Raw genomic sequence first — 19728 nt, forward strand, 5'->3', positions numbered from 1 at the left:
TAAGCGCACATTCTAAATTTCTTATCAAAAGGAACATGTTTTGCTTTCACATTTGCACAGTTGCATTAGAAACACCTAAGATCCAACAGGGTTGTCCATATTAATTTTGAAATGAGCTATAGATAATATTGAATTTAAATAATATTTTTAATAAAAAGATGTCCCTGCATTGTGTGAATAAAATTTGATGACAAGTTTTCGCACGACCTTAATTTCTTTTAAATAAGACTGGGAAGAAAGACTAAGAAAGGATTCAATTCCCAATCATACGCTCTCTGCCGTACTGCATTTACAGCGACAGTTCGGTTGCCTAGCAGCTTTTGTTAGACTGCCTTTCGACCACTGAGCCCTCTTATTGTTCCCCTTGAAACGGCTCCACCTGCGCGTTCGTCAATAATCAAATACAATATGCATTCCAATCAACAATGCACATAGCCCACGTTCCATCCACACGCACACCCATACCAGACGTACCTAAGCACAGATATAGATGTAGAGTATCTGCAGGATGGCAGGCCACGCTTCGGCATAAATCGAGTTGCATGCACCAGGACTGGGCGCTAAAAAATCATAAAATGTGCATATATTTCGCATTTTAACCATGCAACACGCGCAGGGCCGCGCCCCTCCCAGTGCGCCCCCCAAAGCCCTGCCACGGCGTGCCGAATATTATGAATTTTCAATGCACGTACCGCCCCTCGAAGCCCCGAAAGCCCACGGACAATCTGTACAGCCGGCGGTGGCACGGCGACACCAATTTCGGCTCACAAAGCCTTTAGTCAAGGTTGACGCTGGGTGCCGGCTGCTGGCTGCGGATGATCTAGGGCCGCCACTGGCGTTTCCTCGGGCAAAGGGTTGCGCCCGGCATAACAAGCAAGGCAGCGGCGGCCTTGGACAACTAAAAAGGAACATCTAGTCTGGTTGGGAATGTTATATTTAGGCAAAAGGATGGCAAGTTAATTTGAGAAGAAGGTGGAAAGCCTTCCCTCAGTTCCATTCAACAACATTTAATTATGTGATGAATTGGTAAGGTCCTCCCGTATTTCGAGTTGCAGTGGCGACACCTCAGGGTATCGTTATTTTAGTGTTTCTTCATACGTAAATTAACGAAAGAGGATCAATATTTATAGAACAGTTCTGCCTAGCCTGAAGGCGCATTCCGTAATTTAATCAATAGCCAATTGTTCACTTTTTTCTTTGGTGACCTAAATAACTGCCAGAAGTATATATTATGCCGTCGCACCTCTGGGTGTGCTTGTTAATAAACCGGAAAATCATCGGCTTTACCGCACAGTGACGCCATTGAAAAGAGCAGTATTACGGGAGTGAAAGGGAACACCTGAGCTCCTGATTTGGAAATTACATTCGTGGGTTTGATTTGTTGCATAATGTGCGCTGCTGGCGGCGATGCCAAACTAAATCTAATCAAGGGAAAGGGACACCGTCCTTGCGGTGTTGATTTCATTTGTGCCGCAACAAAAGCAATTACCTCTGCGCAGAATGACGTCGCAGACATCCCGCACCCTCCACACTCCAGCCAAACCCAAACCCCAACCCCAGCCCCTGCTCCTGGGAGCCGGGGGAGTCCTTGTGCGACATTAAGCATTCATTTTGCATGCAACAACTTCTGGAGCAGTTCGCGGAGCAGACGGCAACATATGTTGCATGTCAAATGCAGGACTCCCTAAGCCAACTCCTTTGCGCGGATGGTCGGGAGTGTAGGCTCCCGCTCCTGCGCCCGCTTAGTGCAATGGCAATGGCAGCCAAACTCCTTCAGGTGGCATTAAAATAATGCACACGTGCACTTAACTTTATCCACGTTCCTCGCTGTTTGTTTCGCTGCACGCTCGTCTTTCGTTGGTTCGCCTGTTTGTTTCTGCATCTCCGACTGCTGCACTCATGCACCGCCCAGCGTGCACCGCCCACCCACTCGGCACCACCCGGCGTCACTCAGCCATTGTTTCGCCGGTGGCTCGTGTATATTTCAACAGTTTGCCAAGGCATGCCGGCTCAGTTATGCCATGTTCCATCCCCATGCCCGCCCCATTGCCGTCGCATCGTCGTCCTCTCGAGCGCAAATATTGAAACTCATATTTGAGCACATTAACGAGGGAACTGCCTACACGGGGAAAAACAAAGGGAAATGTGGAATTCAAAAAATTCAATCACATTGGTTTTATATAGTTTTATTTGAAACACTTACTTACAGGATTTTATATAGTGATTCAAAAGATAGTCATATCAAAAGTAAAGCAATAGCATTGGAAAGTATAGAGAATGACATATTTGTAGATTGTTGAACAAATGCCAGCCAGGCACTTGACTTTCTTAGAGTGCTTCAGGGGACGGAGCTGGCGAAGTGGGTGGTTAACAAGGACGGAATGCTGCGTTCTTGGCGCATTCTTCCTGGCCTCCGCTCCCCAGATCCAGCTGCTGTTTCTGTTTCTGTGGCTGTTTCTGCATCGGCGGCCATTCAACCTGGGCCTTCAGCAACAATGTCGTCTGTCGTCGCATACACACAATGCATTAGGCCGTGCCACGCCCTCGCCGCCGACCGACGCCCAGGAATGCCATTGTGGCCCATAATGAGCAGAGCTTCCCTGGCAGCCATTAGCTTTTGTTTCGACCCGCGCCCACCGCCCACCGCCCGCGAACTTCCTTTGTGGCCCGCCCCTAATCGCTCCAACTGCCTCTCTCTTCCAGCTCCGCCGGCCTCGATCGAGATCAAAGGTTACAGCCACAACTCCAAGGTGGAGGTGCGCGAGAACCAGGACCTGCAGCTCAAGTGCATCGTGGCCAATGCTAAGCCGGCGGCTCAAATCGTCTGGTATCGCGGCAACGTGGAATTCAAACCAGGTTAGTAGCTTCTTGGTCATTACATTTAACGTCCATCCAGCACCATCAAGCCGCGGGATGGGTTTTATCACGCACCTGTCACTATGGCTTAGGAACATGTAGCTAATATCACTGAGGAAAAAGACATGTCTTGAAAACATTAGTCATGGGACCAAAAGTAGGAATTAATTTTAATGTGCATTGATGTTTAAGTTAAAGTAAGCTGAAAAATACCAAATAAACAAACGAGAGACATAAAATATACTCACACTGCCAAATAAAGTAACAAGAAAGGCTAATAATATTTTATAACAAAACCTTTTTCAAATTGCAGGAGAAAAACTGTCCGAGATATCCCAGCGATATTAAACCGCCTAAAACAACATAGGTTGTACGAACATAACAATATACATTTTCTCTTCGAAGGCATTATGCAGAACACAAAAAGTGTAAATGGGTTTTGGCCAGGCCCTTTTTAGCCGGGATAAGTGCGGATGCGGATGAGGATGAGCCGGGGCCGTGAAGGTGGCAAATGGGAAGTGTATGGGGGTGGGGGTGTGGGTGAGGACGACGGCAGTGCAGATGGAGATGGGCAAAGTGACGCCTGTCAACCGTTTGGCCATCGCACATGTGATATGATGGAACGGGGGCGGCAGGACCGGGATGCGAGGGTCTGACAGGCTGCGGGCGACCGGGAAATGGACGTCGACTTTCGGCCTGATGACGGCGCTTAAATAATAATTTTATACTCCAACGAAGCGCCGACTGTCGATGTTTGGCCCTTATCTGCCCTGTGTTTCGCTGTCCTGTTCTGCGCTCTTCCGTCCAAGGTCCCGAGTCCTGGATCCTGGTCGCTGGTCCCTGGTCCCTGGTCGCTGTGTTTGTGCCTTGTCATTTGGCCGCTGCTGGGCAGTCAGCAAATTGGAAAACAGAGCTGCTGGAAAATATGGAAAAATGCAAATGTCAATGGGTAACGGGCTAAGCGGATAGGGGCCGATCCCATCACACGGCGCTTAGCCGCCTTCACGACTTTTAATTTTCATAATGATTATGGCCCCCATACAGCCGCACGTGTGGGTGGCCCAGGCGTTCGTCCGTCGGCCGTCGGGCGTCGCCCTGTGCCCTTTGCCCCTTTCCGGGTGGAGGATTTTCCGCTCTTTTCCCGCCATTTGGCCAGTAACGAACGAAATCATTTTAGCACAACTGGCGCGTTAAAAATGCTTAAAATGTGAAACGCACGGCGACAGCGACGATGATGATGGAAATTTTTCGGGTAAACATATAAAAAACCAAAAACAAAGAGGCGAAAACAACACAACGAGCCAGGAGGGGGAAGAAAATTCGCAAAGCGGCGTTAAAATGTAGGAAAATCCGCAAGGAAATGTGGACAGCGGAAGGAAGCTGCATGATGAATTATGTTTATGACGCAATATGTTGCGGCAGGACTCGGCCGGACCCCACACCCACCCATAAGTAACCCGGAGAGCCCGGTCCAGGGTTTACGAGAATGGCCAGTTTCGGTCTGGGTTTTGTATCATTTGCAAGCTGTCAGGGGCGTGTGTGTGTCAGGGGCTGGGTGGCGGGGACGCGTAAATGGCGGTTAATGTGGGCAGGCGGCCATCTTGGTGATTACCCTCGAGTAAAACGGCGGTTGGGTGATGCTGGTGCCCCTCCACGATAGTTGGGGGCCGGGGCACATTTTTTAGGCCACACTTTTCGGCGCAGATGAGGCTCGTTCAAAATTTATAAATGAAAATGATGTCACAAAATGCTCTGCTGGTGGGGGATTGATGGCAGTTGAGAAATACTTGTTTCCCAAGGCAGTAAACTTTGGCACTTTCTTGCCAAATGCAGTAAACTCAGATCGATTGGGGTAGTATTCCGAATGGAAATGTTTATTATTAGGTCAACGACATCACTGTAGATGAGCGCTCCTTAGATGTACTTTTTAAAACGATAATAAGTTTACCTTAAAGGGCAGGGTAAAGTTCTATAAAATCATTCTAAGATTATAATATGATCTTTCAATTCCATACTTGTAGGCAGAACTTAAGCAAATTGTTAAAACGATCATTAAGGCCATACCTGTTAGTCTCTTAACCAGGTTCAAGACAAATTTTCGTTGGTGAGAGAAGAAGAAAGATCCGCATTTACATTTGCTTCTAAAGTTTTAATACTTTTTGTGGGTAGTTTCCTATTTTAAACATAGCTTATTAACTAAGGTTGAGATACCGAATGAGTATATAACATGAGAAATACTCTGAAATAGAAACGCGCTGCGTAGAATCTGCAACTTTGTAGCTTAGATAATTTGCGAGATATCAGCCCCTTTACCCCACGAGTAACGTCTACACGCATTGTTCTGGCAAAGCACACACCTGTTAAATAATGTATATCCTCGGTTTCCTTGCAGAAAAACGCGAGGACAACGTGGAGGAGTCGACGGCCAAGCGGTTCACGACCACCTCGAGCCTCAAGCTGAAGCCGGGCCCCGACGACGACTACACGGAGTACACGTGCCAGGCGAAGCACAAGGCCCTCTCGCCGGACATGCCCATGCGGGCCACCGTTCAACTGTCCGTGTTGTGTGAGTAGCTTCTCAGCCTTTCCAGCCGCCATCTGTCGGAGGCGAAGTGGTCCGACAACGACCCCGGCAATCGAAGAACCGGGAGGTCGAGTGGGTGACCTCATTAGCCGGCTCAATTTGCTATACAATTGAACGTGCGTGCCGGGGAGGATGTATGTGAGTGTGGGGGAGTCCCCAAAGAGGGACAGGCTGCTACATTTGATGCATTGAGAAAAATATCATGAAGCCTTTTGTCCGATTTCCAATTTTAATGGCTTATGACTCAATGCAATCCAGGTGGTAATAGTTTTCAGTAAGCTTTAAATTCAATACAATTTATTTGGATATATTTTTAGTAAGCCGGTAGCAACTGAATTCAAAGCAACGCAGTACATTCAACTTTTTTCCCCGTGCAGCCAATGAATTTTTTGCAGCACTCTCCATCGGCCTGGCCCGATGCGGATGCCATTTGCCATCACGGCCGCTAATTGCGCGATTCGGGCGCGTATTAATTAGTTTTTAAATTCTAATGTGCCGCGCAGCTGCCACTGCCAATGCGAATGTGAATCGGAACGCGATGGCGAATTGCGCTGCTGCACGGAGCGCGGCCATTGCGAATGCCAAAAGTCCCCTTATTGATTGTTGCCATCGGCAGTGGAGGCACTGGGGGCTCTGGTGGTGCCAGTGGTTGCCTCCGGGCACCTGCCCTGGGCCCCTGGCTGGGGGTGGCCGAAGCAGCTCCACCTGCACACGCACATTCAAATTAATTATGTTTGTTATTTATGCATAGGCAGCTGGCAAATGGCGGCCCAACTGCCGCAGTTCGTTGGCCATTTCCAGTGCCCGTCGCGATGTAATTGGCAAAAAGCGAAAAAAAGCTGAGAGTCGAGCGGCGCTATCTGCGAGCTCAGCCGGGAAAGGGTGTATATCCCCCTTCACTCGGCCTTCCTGTGGGGGCTTAATTATGGCGCTATTATTGCTTCCTCACCGCCTCAACTCGGAGCGGGTCGTACCATATTTCAAGTGATTTTAATTTAATTTTCCGTTGCACGCCTGCAGGGAATGCATGTGTGCGCCACGTGTGTATGGCTGCATTTATATGTAAAGTGCGTGTGCTTGGCAGCTTTTATGCCTCACCTGATCGCTGCTGTTGATTCAATACGGTTGACCGCTTGTCAAAGTGTGATAAAGGAAATATATTACAGACCCAGAGCAGGCCGATAAAAGTTAATGTTTGTGCAAAGTTTTCCCCGTGGAACACGGAGCAGCGATGGGCGTCGGCCGGGTTCGCCTCTTTTCTAGTTGATACCAATTATTTTCCATCCGCTGATAATTTCCAAATGTATTTAACGCGCTCTGTCACAGCCTGCGGTATTTTACACTATTATTAATCGCCCAGTGCGACGCCCACAACAAGGGACATTACCGACGCCCCCGGGTCGGGGGTCAGAAAAGGAGAAATCGGAAAATAATGCATATGACCGCATAAACGATTTGCATGCAAACACTTCAATTAAAAACTGTACGAATTTCAGCTGCATGTGCGCTCCCCGCACTTTACCTTAGTGTAAATTGAATTTATTTGCGGATGGCAGTGCAATTAAATATGCGAACTGTAAACACTGCAAACTACCGCCATTCAGTGGAGTTTTTCAAGCCGGGCTCTCCCGCCCTCTGTTCTAATCCCGCAGATCCCCCAGGACCGCCGTACATAGAGGGCTACTCGCCGGGCGAGACCCTACGCCGAGGCCAGACGGTGGAGCTCATGTGCCGCAGTCGCGGCGGCAACCCGCCTGCCCAGCTCATCTGGTACAAGAACGGATCGCAGATACGCATGGCCTACAGGTAAAGATACTGTGCAACTATTAAATAGTCGTAAGCTACTATTCTTGTTGAGAAGCATAAGTGTGTTTTGCTAAGTCATCAACTGAAGCTCTCGATCCACTAATAAATAACTCTAAAACCATTTGTAGCAATACAAACAGTTTTATTTATATTTAAATACTTAATCTAGTACTTAAAATGATCCTAAGATTGTTTCAAAGATCTTAAAAGTTAAAAAATACTTAGTATGTCAAAAACCATTCTACGTTCTTAATCAATATAATAATCTTGAATACGTTCATATTCATTAAAGTTTTTTCAAAAGATTTCAACAAAGCTTTTTTGAATTTCGAAATTCGAAAACATTTATGCTGATGTAATATCCTTCCAGGACCTCTGGCCGACTGTCCGAGAACATCTACACCTTCACCGCCGAGGCGGGCGACAACAAAGCGCGATTCCGCTGCGAGGCGAGCAACGTGATGTCTCAGAACCCGCTGAAGGCGGAAGTGGAGCTGGCTGTGCTGTGTAAGTGGAGATCCAATGGATTCCTGGTGGCTCCGCCTCCGATTCGCGCCTCTAATTGCGCGTTTTTCATATTTATGCATGCATCCCGGGCCGAGTAGCATATCAGATTTAATGGGTGTCTAGATTACACGCGGGAAGCGGGATGGGAGTCGCAGTACAGGCACTCTGCGATGCGAGACTGGATTGTGTCGACAGCCTGGCTTGGCTGCGACATCTTCCAAATTCCACAGAGCCAGCAGCTCTTGGCAGGCGGCTCACACACAGACTGGAGTCGAGTCCCCTGAAATAAGCCTGGCAACTCGCTCCCTGGCTGGCTGTTGCTTTCTTTTGCAATTAAGCTTAAGTTTGCACTTTGAAAGCCTCTCCAGTCTCCGTCCCACTTGGCTTTGTCAAATCAAGCAATGCAAATTCTTTTCAAGTGCCAAATAGCGCAGAGCCCCGTCCCCCAGTGCCCCGACCTCTGAACCCAGCCGTTGCAGCTTGTTAGAGTTACAACAATTGCAATCAGGCACACAAAGCCGACGGGCGGAACGACGCGGTGCCAAAGTCGTTAGCGACACTTGGACGGACGGAGGAGACCAGCAAACATTTGCATGCCACATCCCACCAGCCCGAGACCCCACTTCCTCTTCCCACCTTCCACTACTTACTTGCTCATGTGTCTCACATGCAAATGGATGAGGCGGCCGCTCAGCGAGGCGTATGCGCGATATTTAAATTCAAGTGCTCGGCAGTCCGCTGAAATTGGCATCTTTTACCTGAAGCGGGCTTTAAGTGCGCGGAGGGTGCGCCACTCCCGCCCTCCATGGGGCAAAACTCGTTTAGCTGGCAGCATCCAGTTTATGCGCATACCAATCAAAGCGCCATACAGGTCAGGCCTGCCCACACGGCCCATCTTGCCCCAATAAGTATGCCACATTGAGTGGCCAGCACAAACGAATGTGCGAGCAGTCGCACACTAACACTGCACTGGGAGAAATGGTGCTGGGTTAGTAAATCGCAGGCACTTCATTTCTTTATGCCAGCTCTAGTTTCCGAGGAAATATTCAGGGAAATGCCACAGAAATGCCTGGAGTTTTAACCAGTTTCGCCCCGTGTACCGGATAGATAGCAGATGTGGCCTCAGCTGGCGGCCGGGCTCTTAGCACACGCATTATTTATGTATAACGAATGTGGAACAACAAAAGTGAAGACGTAGCAGGAATACATTCGGCATCAGCATTCTTTTGCCCCTACGAGTGTGCCATGGTGTGTGCCCGGAATGAAGATGTATGGCTAAGACGGACCGACGAAAGAAGCTAGAAGTTAAGAATTCATAATGTTTATTTATATGCGAAACATATCGAGTCGAAAGTTTCGTATTCCCCGCGCGCCATTCCCAGTCCCAGTCCCAGTCCCTTGCCCACGCCCCTGCCCTTGCCCCGCCCAAAGTGGAGGCCAAGACAACGCTGCGTATGCGTAATGTATGCACTTATCCATCAAGCCAGCGGCAGCTGCAGCTGCTCCTGCTCCTGCTACTCCGCTTCGATGGCATTAGGTAATAGCTCCGCAGACGGACGGACTGTCAGTCACTCAGTCATCATTTGCATGGAGGCGGCATCAGGAGCCGACATTCCTCCCCGAGGCTATTAGGGAATCGGGAAACGGGAAGCCAGGGGCGTTGGGTTGCAAGCCGGCGGATAGGAGAGACTCGTGTGTGCCTGCCTCGAGTGAGCTCGCCGCAAACCTATTACATATTAATGCCTCCTTCATTATGCGTCCCCCGGTAACTGGAATCAACCGAAAACCCTCTCATCCCCGTCTCCTCTGCTCTCCCCAGTCGCACCCACCCACGTCACCGTAATGGGACCCACAGAGGCGCGCGTCGGCGATATTGTGCCGCTGACATGCACCACGGCGCCATCGAATCCGCCCGCCGAGATCAAGTGGATGGTGGGCGGGCGGCAGGTGCGCAACGCCACCTCAAAGACGATTGTCAGTCCCGAGGGTAAGTGCCGAGCCGGTGTGACATAATCCCCCGACTAATCCATTTCCATCTCTGTCCGTCATCGCAGGCGGTTGGACGACCACCTCGAACATCACCGCCACCGTGGAGCCCAACAAGCGCTCGCTGGTCGTCATCTGTCACGGACTCAACATGCAGCTGACCGAAAACGTCGTCTCCACCCACACGATCAATGTCCTGTGTAAGTAGTCCCGAAGTCAGTCACTTCCTTTTAGTGGAAACAGTATGACAAATGCGCCAAGCCGGGAGATATTTACGAATTTATGAATGAAATACACAAGGTTTTACGGTGGAGAAATTTGATTAGACGAGTCCCTAAGGCAGACATGGGTTATCAAAATGATTAAAGATTTGCGAATTTATTGGTAGTTATTACATTAATATTTTTAACTTTATTTTCCGGAGAAGTAACATTCAAAAGTTAAGTCTGTCTTCGGCCTAAGTTCAGTTTTACGTTTCTATTATTTCGGTTGATAGATTCAAGTGAAAAATTCTCGATTCAACTAGTTTTATTTCTTGATACTCGCTTTTCCGCATTTGGCAATGGCGGAGTTTCCGATCTGCACATCCGCGTCGCAGCGTGAGCTGGCCCGACTGACGGAGGAGGAGCGCCTGACCGCCCAGCTGCAGGTGAAGGAGCGCAAGAAGGCGGCGAAGGCCAAGCCGAAGAAGATCCTTGGCGGTCCCCTAATGGTGAACCGCATGAAGATGTGGCGCCAGCACCGAGAACGGGTCAAGGAGGCGATCAGCTCGGTGGACGCGGAGGCGCCCAACTTCCAGGCGGCCCGCATCACCGGAGTGAACAACCTGCGCGACGAGGCGCAGGTGTTTATGAAGCGGACCAAGGCCAACATCCAGCTGCTGGTGGAGATCTCCCGCACCATGCGCACCCACGGGGCCATCAATCCCTTTCGCTACGAGGTGGTGCGCGCCGTGTCCAGCATTCCGCTGGCCCTGCTCAGCCTGGAGCAACTGGAGCGGGACAACCGCGACTTCGGGCGACGCATCATGGAGGTGAACAGCGAGGTGGACTCCGGTCTGTCGGACAAGCGGATGCTAGAGGGCAGGAACGCGGCCCCGGTGGCTCCGCTGGAGCTGCCTCCCCAGGCGATGGCCAAGTACGAGGCTTTTAACATCCCGCTGCCCGAGTCGGATGCCGAGTTGCGTCGCCTCTTCCGACCGCGCATCTACTTTGACATTTACCTGAAGGACGCCCGACCGTTGGGCAGGATTGTGATCCAGCTGTATACGGAGGCAGCTCCCCTCGTGGTGTTGCAGCTGGTCAAGTCCTGTATGTGCAATCAGCACGCCAAGTTCCTGGTCAAACGGCTGTTCCCGAACCTATGGCTGGAAACGGACCTGCTGTTGTCGGCGGACTCACTGCTGCACCAGCCTTTGGAATACGACGCCAAGGTTATTGACCACGGAGTCTCCAGCTACGTGTTATCCTTCAGCAAGGCTTATGTCAAAGGATTCACCCAGCACCTCTCGTTCGCCATCTCGTTCAAGCCGCTTACCGTGGTCAATGGATCCCGAGTGGGATTCGGCCGGATTGTGAAGGGCAGTAAGATATGCGAGTGCATCCAGAGTTACGGCACCAAGAACGGAAAGCTCAGCCGTGGCCTGCTGTTCACCAGCTGCGGATTACTTTAAATTCTTTTCATGTGCAAGGAATCTTTTCTGTGTCTGTAAATCGTAGCAGGTTTTCAAAAAGGCATGGGATCATATTTTTCGTAGAAAGAGCCGTATACTTTAAATCTTTAAATAGTTTTGGGAAGAAAGATAAAAACCTTGAATAATATACTTCTAATTTCATGTAAATGACCACGTAAAGTCTTATTTTCAGGTAAAACTTTTCGGTTTATAAAACAAAACCGAATGAATTGCGTAAGGGTTTTGGCTCGTAAATTAATTTCACACTGAAAACTAGTTTGTGCTGCCGAGCAATTTGACTTTATGCTTACATCCTCCGGCAGATAGCAAACTATAACCTTTGTGGCATATAGAAGTAGGCCCTATAAATAACCTTGAAAGAACGTTTTGGTAGATTAATCCACTTGAAATTGATTTTATTTTTGAGGACTGGCGTGAAAAGCTAGCGATGTTCCATCTCTCCTACGCCCACGCTATTTTAGTGACCCCCGTAAAGGTCCAATTGGATGTACGCATCCGAGGTCTTGACACCACCCCCTTTTGCCGCCGCAGAGTGACACTTCTCCGCCAGCGACAACTGCAAGTGCCGTAAACTCCATTATCCGATGTTCGGTGTCAGTCTTCATTTGACTCAATTATAAGCGAAGGCAGTGACAAAAAACACGCAGGAAAAAATGTCTGTTGGGGGGTGCGCTATGCATCCTACTAGGATTGGGGCTTTCTGGAAGGATGAAAGGACTGACAGGCAAAGTCACTCGATAACAGGTGGATCGGGGTTGGTTCGGGTTGGCTTATTAATAATTGCGATTTCTAGTTTCGGCTCATCCGGCCAGAGCTCGTGCTCCACTCGTGGAGGAGCTCCACCCCACCCGCCGGCCCTCTGCTGGGTTGGATGTCCTTTGTGAGCGCTCTCCTGCAGCGCTAATTAATTTTTCTGACCAACATCACAGGAAAAGCGGCGGGAGGAGGCGGCGGGGGATTTACATTTATTACCCATACCATGAGCACTGAAAATGACTAACGGACCCCCAAGGTAATGAGCCACCCCCGGAATCCACCCACCAATCAAGGACGAGGCGCTGGTATGTGCATGGTCATGCCTTGAGGATGCGGACGCCCTGCGGATATTTTTACTTTATGCGCGCAAATTAAATAATTTTAATTTTTATTGTTCGGCCGCTCTTGGCAGCTCTCGCGGAGGACACAGCGGTTGGTCCTGGTCCTGGTTCTCGTCGTGGTCCTTGTCGAGGTCCTAGTCCTTTGCTGTTATTGTTGTAGGCCATAATTTGCTGGCTCGTGGCTAAGTTTTTGGGGCCACAATTCGCTGGCCCATTTCCCCGGCTTGGCGCTCCTTTGTTTGTCTTTTTTCGGAACGTTTTTCTTATCCTCCGAACGTCTCTGCCCCACAGATCCGCCCGCGCCGCCATTAGTTTCTGGCTATATGGAGGGACAAATTATCCCAGCTGGCTCGGTGCAAAAACTGCTTTGCGTTTCATCAGGCGGCAATCCGTTGGCGACGCTAACATGGTACAAAAACGACAAAAGGGTGAGTGCGAAATTTCCCTCTTTTTGCCTCCTTTGTTTGCATTTTCCGCAGAAACCCAACTCACACACAGATACACACACACGCACACACACACAGTGAACAATGAGCGAGCGAGAGGCAGCACACTATCAACGGCAGGCAGCAAACATCCGCAAAACAATAATGGCGCTTTTGTTGACCATTTCCGCTTCCGCTTTATGGGCTTAAAGTGCTAATGAGCCACTGCAGCCGTGCGCCTGTGATGCCAGAACGATTTCGGGTTTCACACCTTCCACCTACCAATAATCGAGAGCAAAACTATCGTTAGAACTTTGAACAAAAGGTGGTAAATACGGTGGAAAAATAGAACAAGTCACCCCCAACCGCAGCTCATCAGCCCACACACTTATACGTCGGTCTGGTGCTGATGGTTGCGATGGGTTGTGGGTGGTGGGTGGTGGGTGGTGGGTGGTTGGTGGTTGGTGGCTGCACGGCGCGGGGCAGGTGCACCTGCAGTTTCAGGTGCGGCTTCCTGTTTTACCGTTTCCCATTTGTTGCGGTGTCAGAGTTTTCCTCTCCGCCCCTCGGGGGACTCATCTGTGCCCCGTGTTTGCTCGCCAGTTCGCTCGCTCGCCCAGATTAGACGACGTTTTATCAGCGAAATTAAAATGCATCCGCCAGCTGTGCTCTGAGGAGACGTTTTCCGACCGAAAAATAAGCACTCTCTCCCCCCGCAGATAAACTCGGTCATACGGGCGGCGGACAAATCGGTGTCGGCCGAGATCACCATTCTGGCCAACGTGTCCGACAACCAGGCCCAGTACCGGTGCGAGGCCTCCAACAGCGCCACTGAAATCCCGCTCTTCCAGTCCACCACCCTCAGCGTCCACTGTAAGTACACTCAAGATACATATTAGGCCTTGCCTAATTTAATTAATTTGCTTATTTATGCTTACTTATTTGATGAATTATATTTCAAGTATAATTTTATCGCCACCTAATACTCAAAATATGAATTTAAGTTACCCTTACCAACTATAAATAAATCCAGAAAAACGTCCTTAAAAATGATTTATAAGAGGCAACTAACATTATTAAAAATCTAATATTTCAATTTTTTTAAATGTAACGTTTATTTGTGGTTTAAAAATTCAAAGAAAAATCATTTATTTTGGTAAATTTGAAGATTACAAAGTTTTCTTTAACTTTATCAATGGGGTAAAGTATTAATAAAAGTCCCAAATAACATATATCTCATAAAAGATTTTAAATTATTAATATTATACTGCCAGTGCAGTACAGTGCTTAAAATACTTGGTTCGGGGGACTTACCGGCTCCTGGGTCCTTTCTTAATATTCATTGGTGTGTGCTCTTTCAGTTGCCCCGGAGACGGTCAAAATACGCATTGAACCGGAAGAACTGCGACCTGGCATGGAGGCAGCCATCATCTGCGACTCCAGCTCCAGCAATCCGCCGGCGAAGCTGTCCTGGTGGAAGGACGGCATCCCCATCGAAGGTACGTACGAAATGGCTTGGCCTGCTTGGCTCTTTGGGCCTGGCCAAGCGATTTGGCAATTGGAAGTTTGCCCATCGCAATTCGCCATTCGCCATGGACTTTCCGGCGCCGCCATTGCACTTTGTTGGTGCGAGGCGTTTCCACGACAACATCCGGTTCGCTTGCCAGTCACTAAAATTACGCCCATTTCTTCTCTGCCCCCACTCCCATTCACATTCCCATTCCCTCTGCCACTGCCCCGCCCGTTCCTGATCCTGATCCGAATCCCGTATCCCTGTCCGCTCACCGGAACCGCCGGCATTCCATTCCCTTGCCCGACCCACAGGCATTAATAACACGTCCAAGCCGGGTCTCTGGGGCGGCACGGTCTCCACCCTGGAGTTCAGAGTGAACGTCACACAGGAAATGAACGGCCAGGTCTACACCTGCCAGAGCGCCAACCAAGCTCTCCAGCGGAGCGTCCACGAAGCGGTCAGCCTGGATGTCCTGTGTAAGTACCTCCCGCCTAATTGCTCAATTAGACGGATCTGCAATCGCCAGTCGAATCTATAAGTTACGTTGTCCTCCTAGCTTAATTCTTTTTCTTTGCACGAGCACTTTGTTAGGTTTGAAAACCAAAAACTTTAACTGAGATTTCAATACAAATGTTAATTTATCAAATTTAAATAACTGCAAAATATTTAAGAATATTTTAGAATTATCAGTTATACTATGTTAGTTAGTCAGTTATACTATGTGTTCAAAGTATTCTTAAAAAGAGTTTTTGAATTTTATGAACTAACTTTAATCAAAAGTTAATAACAACTTTTCTAAAAAATTTAATGCCGTTGTAAACCCTAAAACGTTAACATATTTTGACAAAATAGATTGAAGAGTGTCAGAGATATCGATCTTTCAGCTAGAAAGAGATTTGTTTGACCCGCCAATAATTTTAACCCCCAGATCGACCCAAGTTCGTGCCGCCGCCCTCGTCGACGGCGGTGGGCGTGGAGGGCGAATCGCTGCAGGTGTCTCTCCAAACTCAGGCCAATCCCACGCCGGTGACCTACAAGTGGACCAAGGATGGCGCCACCATTCCGCAGGACGGCGAGCATCGCATCTTTGCGGACGGCGGAAGTTTGAACTTCACGCGCCTGCACCGGGATGACGCGGGCATCTACTCCTGCAGCGCCTCCAACTCGCAGGGAAAGGCCACTCTCAACATCACGGTGGTGGTGGAATGTAAGTACCCACTCCTGCCGCTGTGTGCGATTTCGCTAAACGGACTAGTTTGGGTTTCGCCCCACAGACGGAACCACCATCAAGTCGGTGTCGGAGAACATCATTGTCAATCCCGGCGAGGACGCCATGCTGTCCTGCAGCGTGGAGGGCAAACCGCTGAGCGACGAGCATGTTAAGTGGGAGCGAGTGGGCTACGACATGACCGTGAAGACATCGACGACCTTTGCGAACGGCACCTCCTACCTGCACATCAAGGATGCGCAGCGCGAGGATGTGGGCAACTTCCGGTGCGTGGCCGACAATCGTGTGGCCAATCCGACTAACCGCGACATCCTGCTGATTGTCAAGTGTAAGTGGTCTTCCTTATAATATATACCTATAATTCCTACCTCCCCGTAACCCAACCCGCTCCTCCTGTAGTTGCTCCTGAGATTGCCAAGGCTCCTACGCTCCTGCGGGCTGCCAGCGGGACGGGAGAGCGGGGTCGGCTGCCCTGCCGGGCCCAGGGGTCGCCCAAGCCGCAGTTCATCTGGCGCCAGGAGAAGAAGGACCTCCCCATCAACCGCACGTACAAGTACGAGGTGGAGGAGCGCAAGATTGACTCGCTGACCTACGAGTCCACGCTCATCGTGGACAAAGTGGCGCCGGCGGACTACGGGGCCTACGAGTGCGTGGCCAGGAACGACTTGGGTGAGGCGGTGGAGACGGTGCGCCTGGAAATCACCTCGCAGCCCGACCCACCCATCAGCCTCACTATCCTGAACGTCACCCACGACACGGTCACCGTCACCTGGACGCCGGGCTTCGATGGTGGCCTCAAGGCCTCATATCGCGTGCGCTATAGGTGAGTGATATTGGATGTTTTGACATGTGGCAATCATGCACGGAGAACAATTTAAGAGGAGTATTGAATATTTTTTGAGAGGATTGAATATTTTTTTAAAAAGATAGTATTGAATATTTTTTGAAAGATATTAATATAAATACGGGAGTAACACTTGGATATGTCCGCCATCTTGCTTTTTGTTCACTTGTCCTATTTCTGAGAGTTACAAATATTGCTTACCCAGAGTAATTTCTCCCTTCTTCGATTATCGATAATTTTGAAAGAGAGTACGAAATATTAATACATGATGGTAAAAATTACACTTCATTTTTAATGTTGTATTATTCTTAAAATAAATCAAACTTTGTTATATACACCAGAAAAGTTCCCTTATGGCTGAGGTAGGGAGCTGAGCGAGGTTTTGCTGTGTGCAACTGTCACGGTCCTGGCACTAATGGAATTGCACTCTGGCTTCTCATTTGCAGGATGGTCGACCGCGAGCAGTACAAATACATCGATGGGCTGCCCAACAGCCACAAGCTGACCATCGGCGGGCTGCGCATGAATACGCTCTATCTGTTCTCGGTGATGTCCTACAACGAGCTGGGCCAGAGCTCCTACCTGCCGGATTTGGCACGGGCCGAGACCAAAGGTAAGTCCTCAGCCGGCATTCAAATTGGCCGCGAGTGGAGCACTCGGCCAGCGATGCTGACAGTGATTTATGCGAGACCGCCATTTGGCTTTTATGGCCACTGGAGCACGGGTTCGATTCGGCGGAATCGGAAGAATCGAACCGCCGCATCGGTAACTACCAGGGCGGACGAGCGGGGGGGGAGGTGGTGGTGCCAGGCAGTTGTCGGGCAACGAGTAGGCAGATTTGTGGAATTAATTAGCTATCCAGTATGATAAGCAGCTATCAGGCTAATTAGAAGCACGCATGGAGTGAGTGAACCGAAATAATTGATGAAGTCAAATTAGTCCATGCAGGGGAGTTCGTTTTTGCCGCTGGGACGTTAGAATTGCACGAAAAAATCAAAATAAATCAGAAAATCTAAAACAGCTTCGGGGCACTCGTTCGACAATCGACATTAGTATTCGACTAACCGACTTACCTTTTTTCTGTAAAATTAAACCACCTAATTCACAAGAGCAACACAAATCGTGAAGGTGAACTACAAGTATTTCCACTTCTATGTGAAAAAAATGGATAACTAACACCATTTTAAGTTTAAATTAATTAGGAAATTAGACGTTTCCTTACACTTTTTCCAAAATTTTAGGGCAAAACGTTTCTTTAAATTCAAATAAATAAGTAACTGAGACCAGGGATATAACCTTTTAAAATTTTAGAACACCTTCCTGTAGCCATTAGTACCCTTTTCAACTGCCACCTGCACCACCACCGACTAAGCAATTCAAACGAGCACGACTGTAGACTATGAAGCGTAAGAAATGGCCGTGGTGGCATGTGAAACGGCCAGAATCCGATTTGTTGTCTCACCCAATGATCTCGTCCCGACCCTTGCCGCTCTTAATTGGAATTGCATTACGACCATCAACAACGTCAACGACACCGACGATGCGACCACCGCAACTGGCCACAATCCTGCGCCATGTCCATCTACCCATCCATTCCGACCGGCAGAGGCCCCGCCCCCCTCGCATCCGGCCTCGTCGCTGGGAGGCGGACCGCCGACCACCAGCCAGACGCCGCTGGGCGGCACATCGGGCATGCTTCTGGTGGGCGTGGGCGCCGGCATCGTCGTCGTCCTGCTCAACGTGTTTGTCATCGGCTGCTGTCTGCACAAACGGAACGAGAAGCGCCTCAAGCGAGGTGAGGGGATCCGTTTCCACCGCGGATCCTGCGGCTGCTACTGCTGCTGCCACACGGGGAGAACTGATATAGGGTCAATCTCAAACATAATTTCTACCAACGATTTTTGTTAGATATCCAAGCTGAATAGGTTCTTATTTTAGAAAAACACCTTAGGATGATCAGCAGGTTTCATATTTTCAGTTAATTATATCACTTTGTAATTTAGAGCTGTACGATTTCGTACGGTCATGATCTCAGTGTGCTGGCATTGTTGCAATCGGCCAAGATGGAGCCTTGTGGGAAGGTATAGCGGAGCGGAAAGGCACGAGAGCTGGAGTCCATGGGCATTTGAATTTCTAATTCCCTCGGCTTGGCCCGCAGTCGCCTCCGTTATTTTCTTTTAATTTGTGGACGTTGTCAGCGCACGTGCCCGGTGGTCAGCAATTGTGGATAGGAAAGGAAATGTCTATGGGGATGGGAATGGGAATGGACATCGCGATGGGAATCGCTGTGGAATGGCGATGGCGTCGCTAATTTCATTTGCCATCACATGTTCCGGCTCCGCTTCGCAGCCTCTACGTGATTTGCGTCACTCGCTGGTCGCTAGTCGGTCTCTTTATTTGATTTCGCTGCGTGTGCTCGCCATGCCAACCGAATTCGACCCTCGACCCCGTCTCTGGGTCGAAATCCGTGGCCGAATCCAGGAGACCGAGGCTGGGAACTCGGAGCTCGGAGCTGTGAGCTGGGAGCTGGGAAATTGGGAACTGGGGCACGGGGCAGCGCGTTCATTGCTATGCTCTGCGCCATTTTATATTTTTATTCCTCACGATATTATTCTTTTTTATTACAATTTCTCATTTCATTTCGCATTTATTTATTGTTTTATTTTTGCAACTATATTTTTTACTTTCCATGGCTCGTTTTGTCAAGGACTTGAACTGATGCCAGCCGAGTTAACCGAGGACTCCAGCAACACACCGAATCTGGTCATAATTGGCATCTCCCTGGCGGCATTTGGCTTCCTCCTGGTCAACGCGTCTCTGGTGGCCTGGTTCTTTGTGCATCAGCGCCGCAAGAAAGGTTATTATTATTATTTATTATTATTGTGACTATTATGTGGGCGGTGCACTGGTTTATTTGCTCTGCCTGTTAACTTGAGACTCGCCTTTGATTGGGGTTATTCCTGTGCGGGGCTGGCACTCCCAGCTCCGAGTACCGAATTCGGAATCCCGAATGCCACCAGACAATTGCACCGCCATGTTGCAGCGGCAGCTGGCACCACTTCCGTGACACCGCCGGATGCGGAAGCGAGCGCGTTGTGCAGCTTCCGGTGCCCACTAAGGACGTAAGGAGGCAGCAGGCCCCTTTATGAAGCTCACTAAACAATTTCCTGCATACGCAGGCTCCCAGGA

General features: G+C 49.4%; 2 protein-coding genes across 4 annotated transcripts in view; both read left to right on the plus strand.

The window, feature by feature from the left end:
- The window catches only part of LOC108029570 (nephrin), a 58737-nt gene that overhangs the window by 17820 nt on the left and 21189 nt on the right, over nt 1–19728 (plus strand). The window contains exons 3-18 of one of the 3 annotated variants that reach the window (XM_017101928.3): nt 2704–2856; nt 5249–5422; nt 7093–7246; nt 7617–7753; nt 9573–9740; nt 9808–9939; nt 12821–12957; nt 13674–13827; nt 14316–14453; nt 14779–14943; nt 15396–15674; nt 15742–16023; nt 16095–16518; nt 16986–17152; nt 18146–18334; nt 19247–19396. In XM_017101928.3, coding sequence (XP_016957417.1) covers nt 2704–2856; nt 5249–5422; nt 7093–7246; nt 7617–7753; nt 9573–9740; nt 9808–9939; nt 12821–12957; nt 13674–13827; nt 14316–14453; nt 14779–14943; nt 15396–15674; nt 15742–16023; nt 16095–16518; nt 16986–17152; nt 18146–18334; nt 19247–19396 — 3003 coding nt within the window. The remainder of the gene's footprint in view (nt 1–2703; nt 2857–5248; nt 5423–7092; nt 7247–7616; nt 7754–9572; nt 9741–9807; nt 9940–12820; nt 12958–13673; nt 13828–14315; nt 14454–14778; nt 14944–15395; nt 15675–15741; nt 16024–16094; nt 16519–16985; nt 17153–18145; nt 18335–19246; nt 19397–19728) is intronic. The other 2 variants (XM_017101926.3, XM_017101927.3) reach the window with 2 other exon arrangements.
- On the plus strand, nt 10175–11583 carry LOC108029571 (uncharacterized). Its single transcript, XM_017101929.3, has one exon. The coding sequence runs from the start codon at nt 10302–10304 to the stop codon at nt 11409–11411; it is 1110 nt and encodes a 369-aa protein (XP_016957418.1). The 5' UTR covers nt 10175–10301; the 3' UTR covers nt 11412–11583.

This window comes from Drosophila biarmipes, chromosome 2R (genome assembly GCF_025231255.1).
Source record: "Drosophila biarmipes strain raj3 chromosome 2R, RU_DBia_V1.1, whole genome shotgun sequence".
Lineage (NCBI taxonomy): Eukaryota > Metazoa > Arthropoda > Insecta > Diptera > Drosophilidae > Drosophila > Drosophila biarmipes.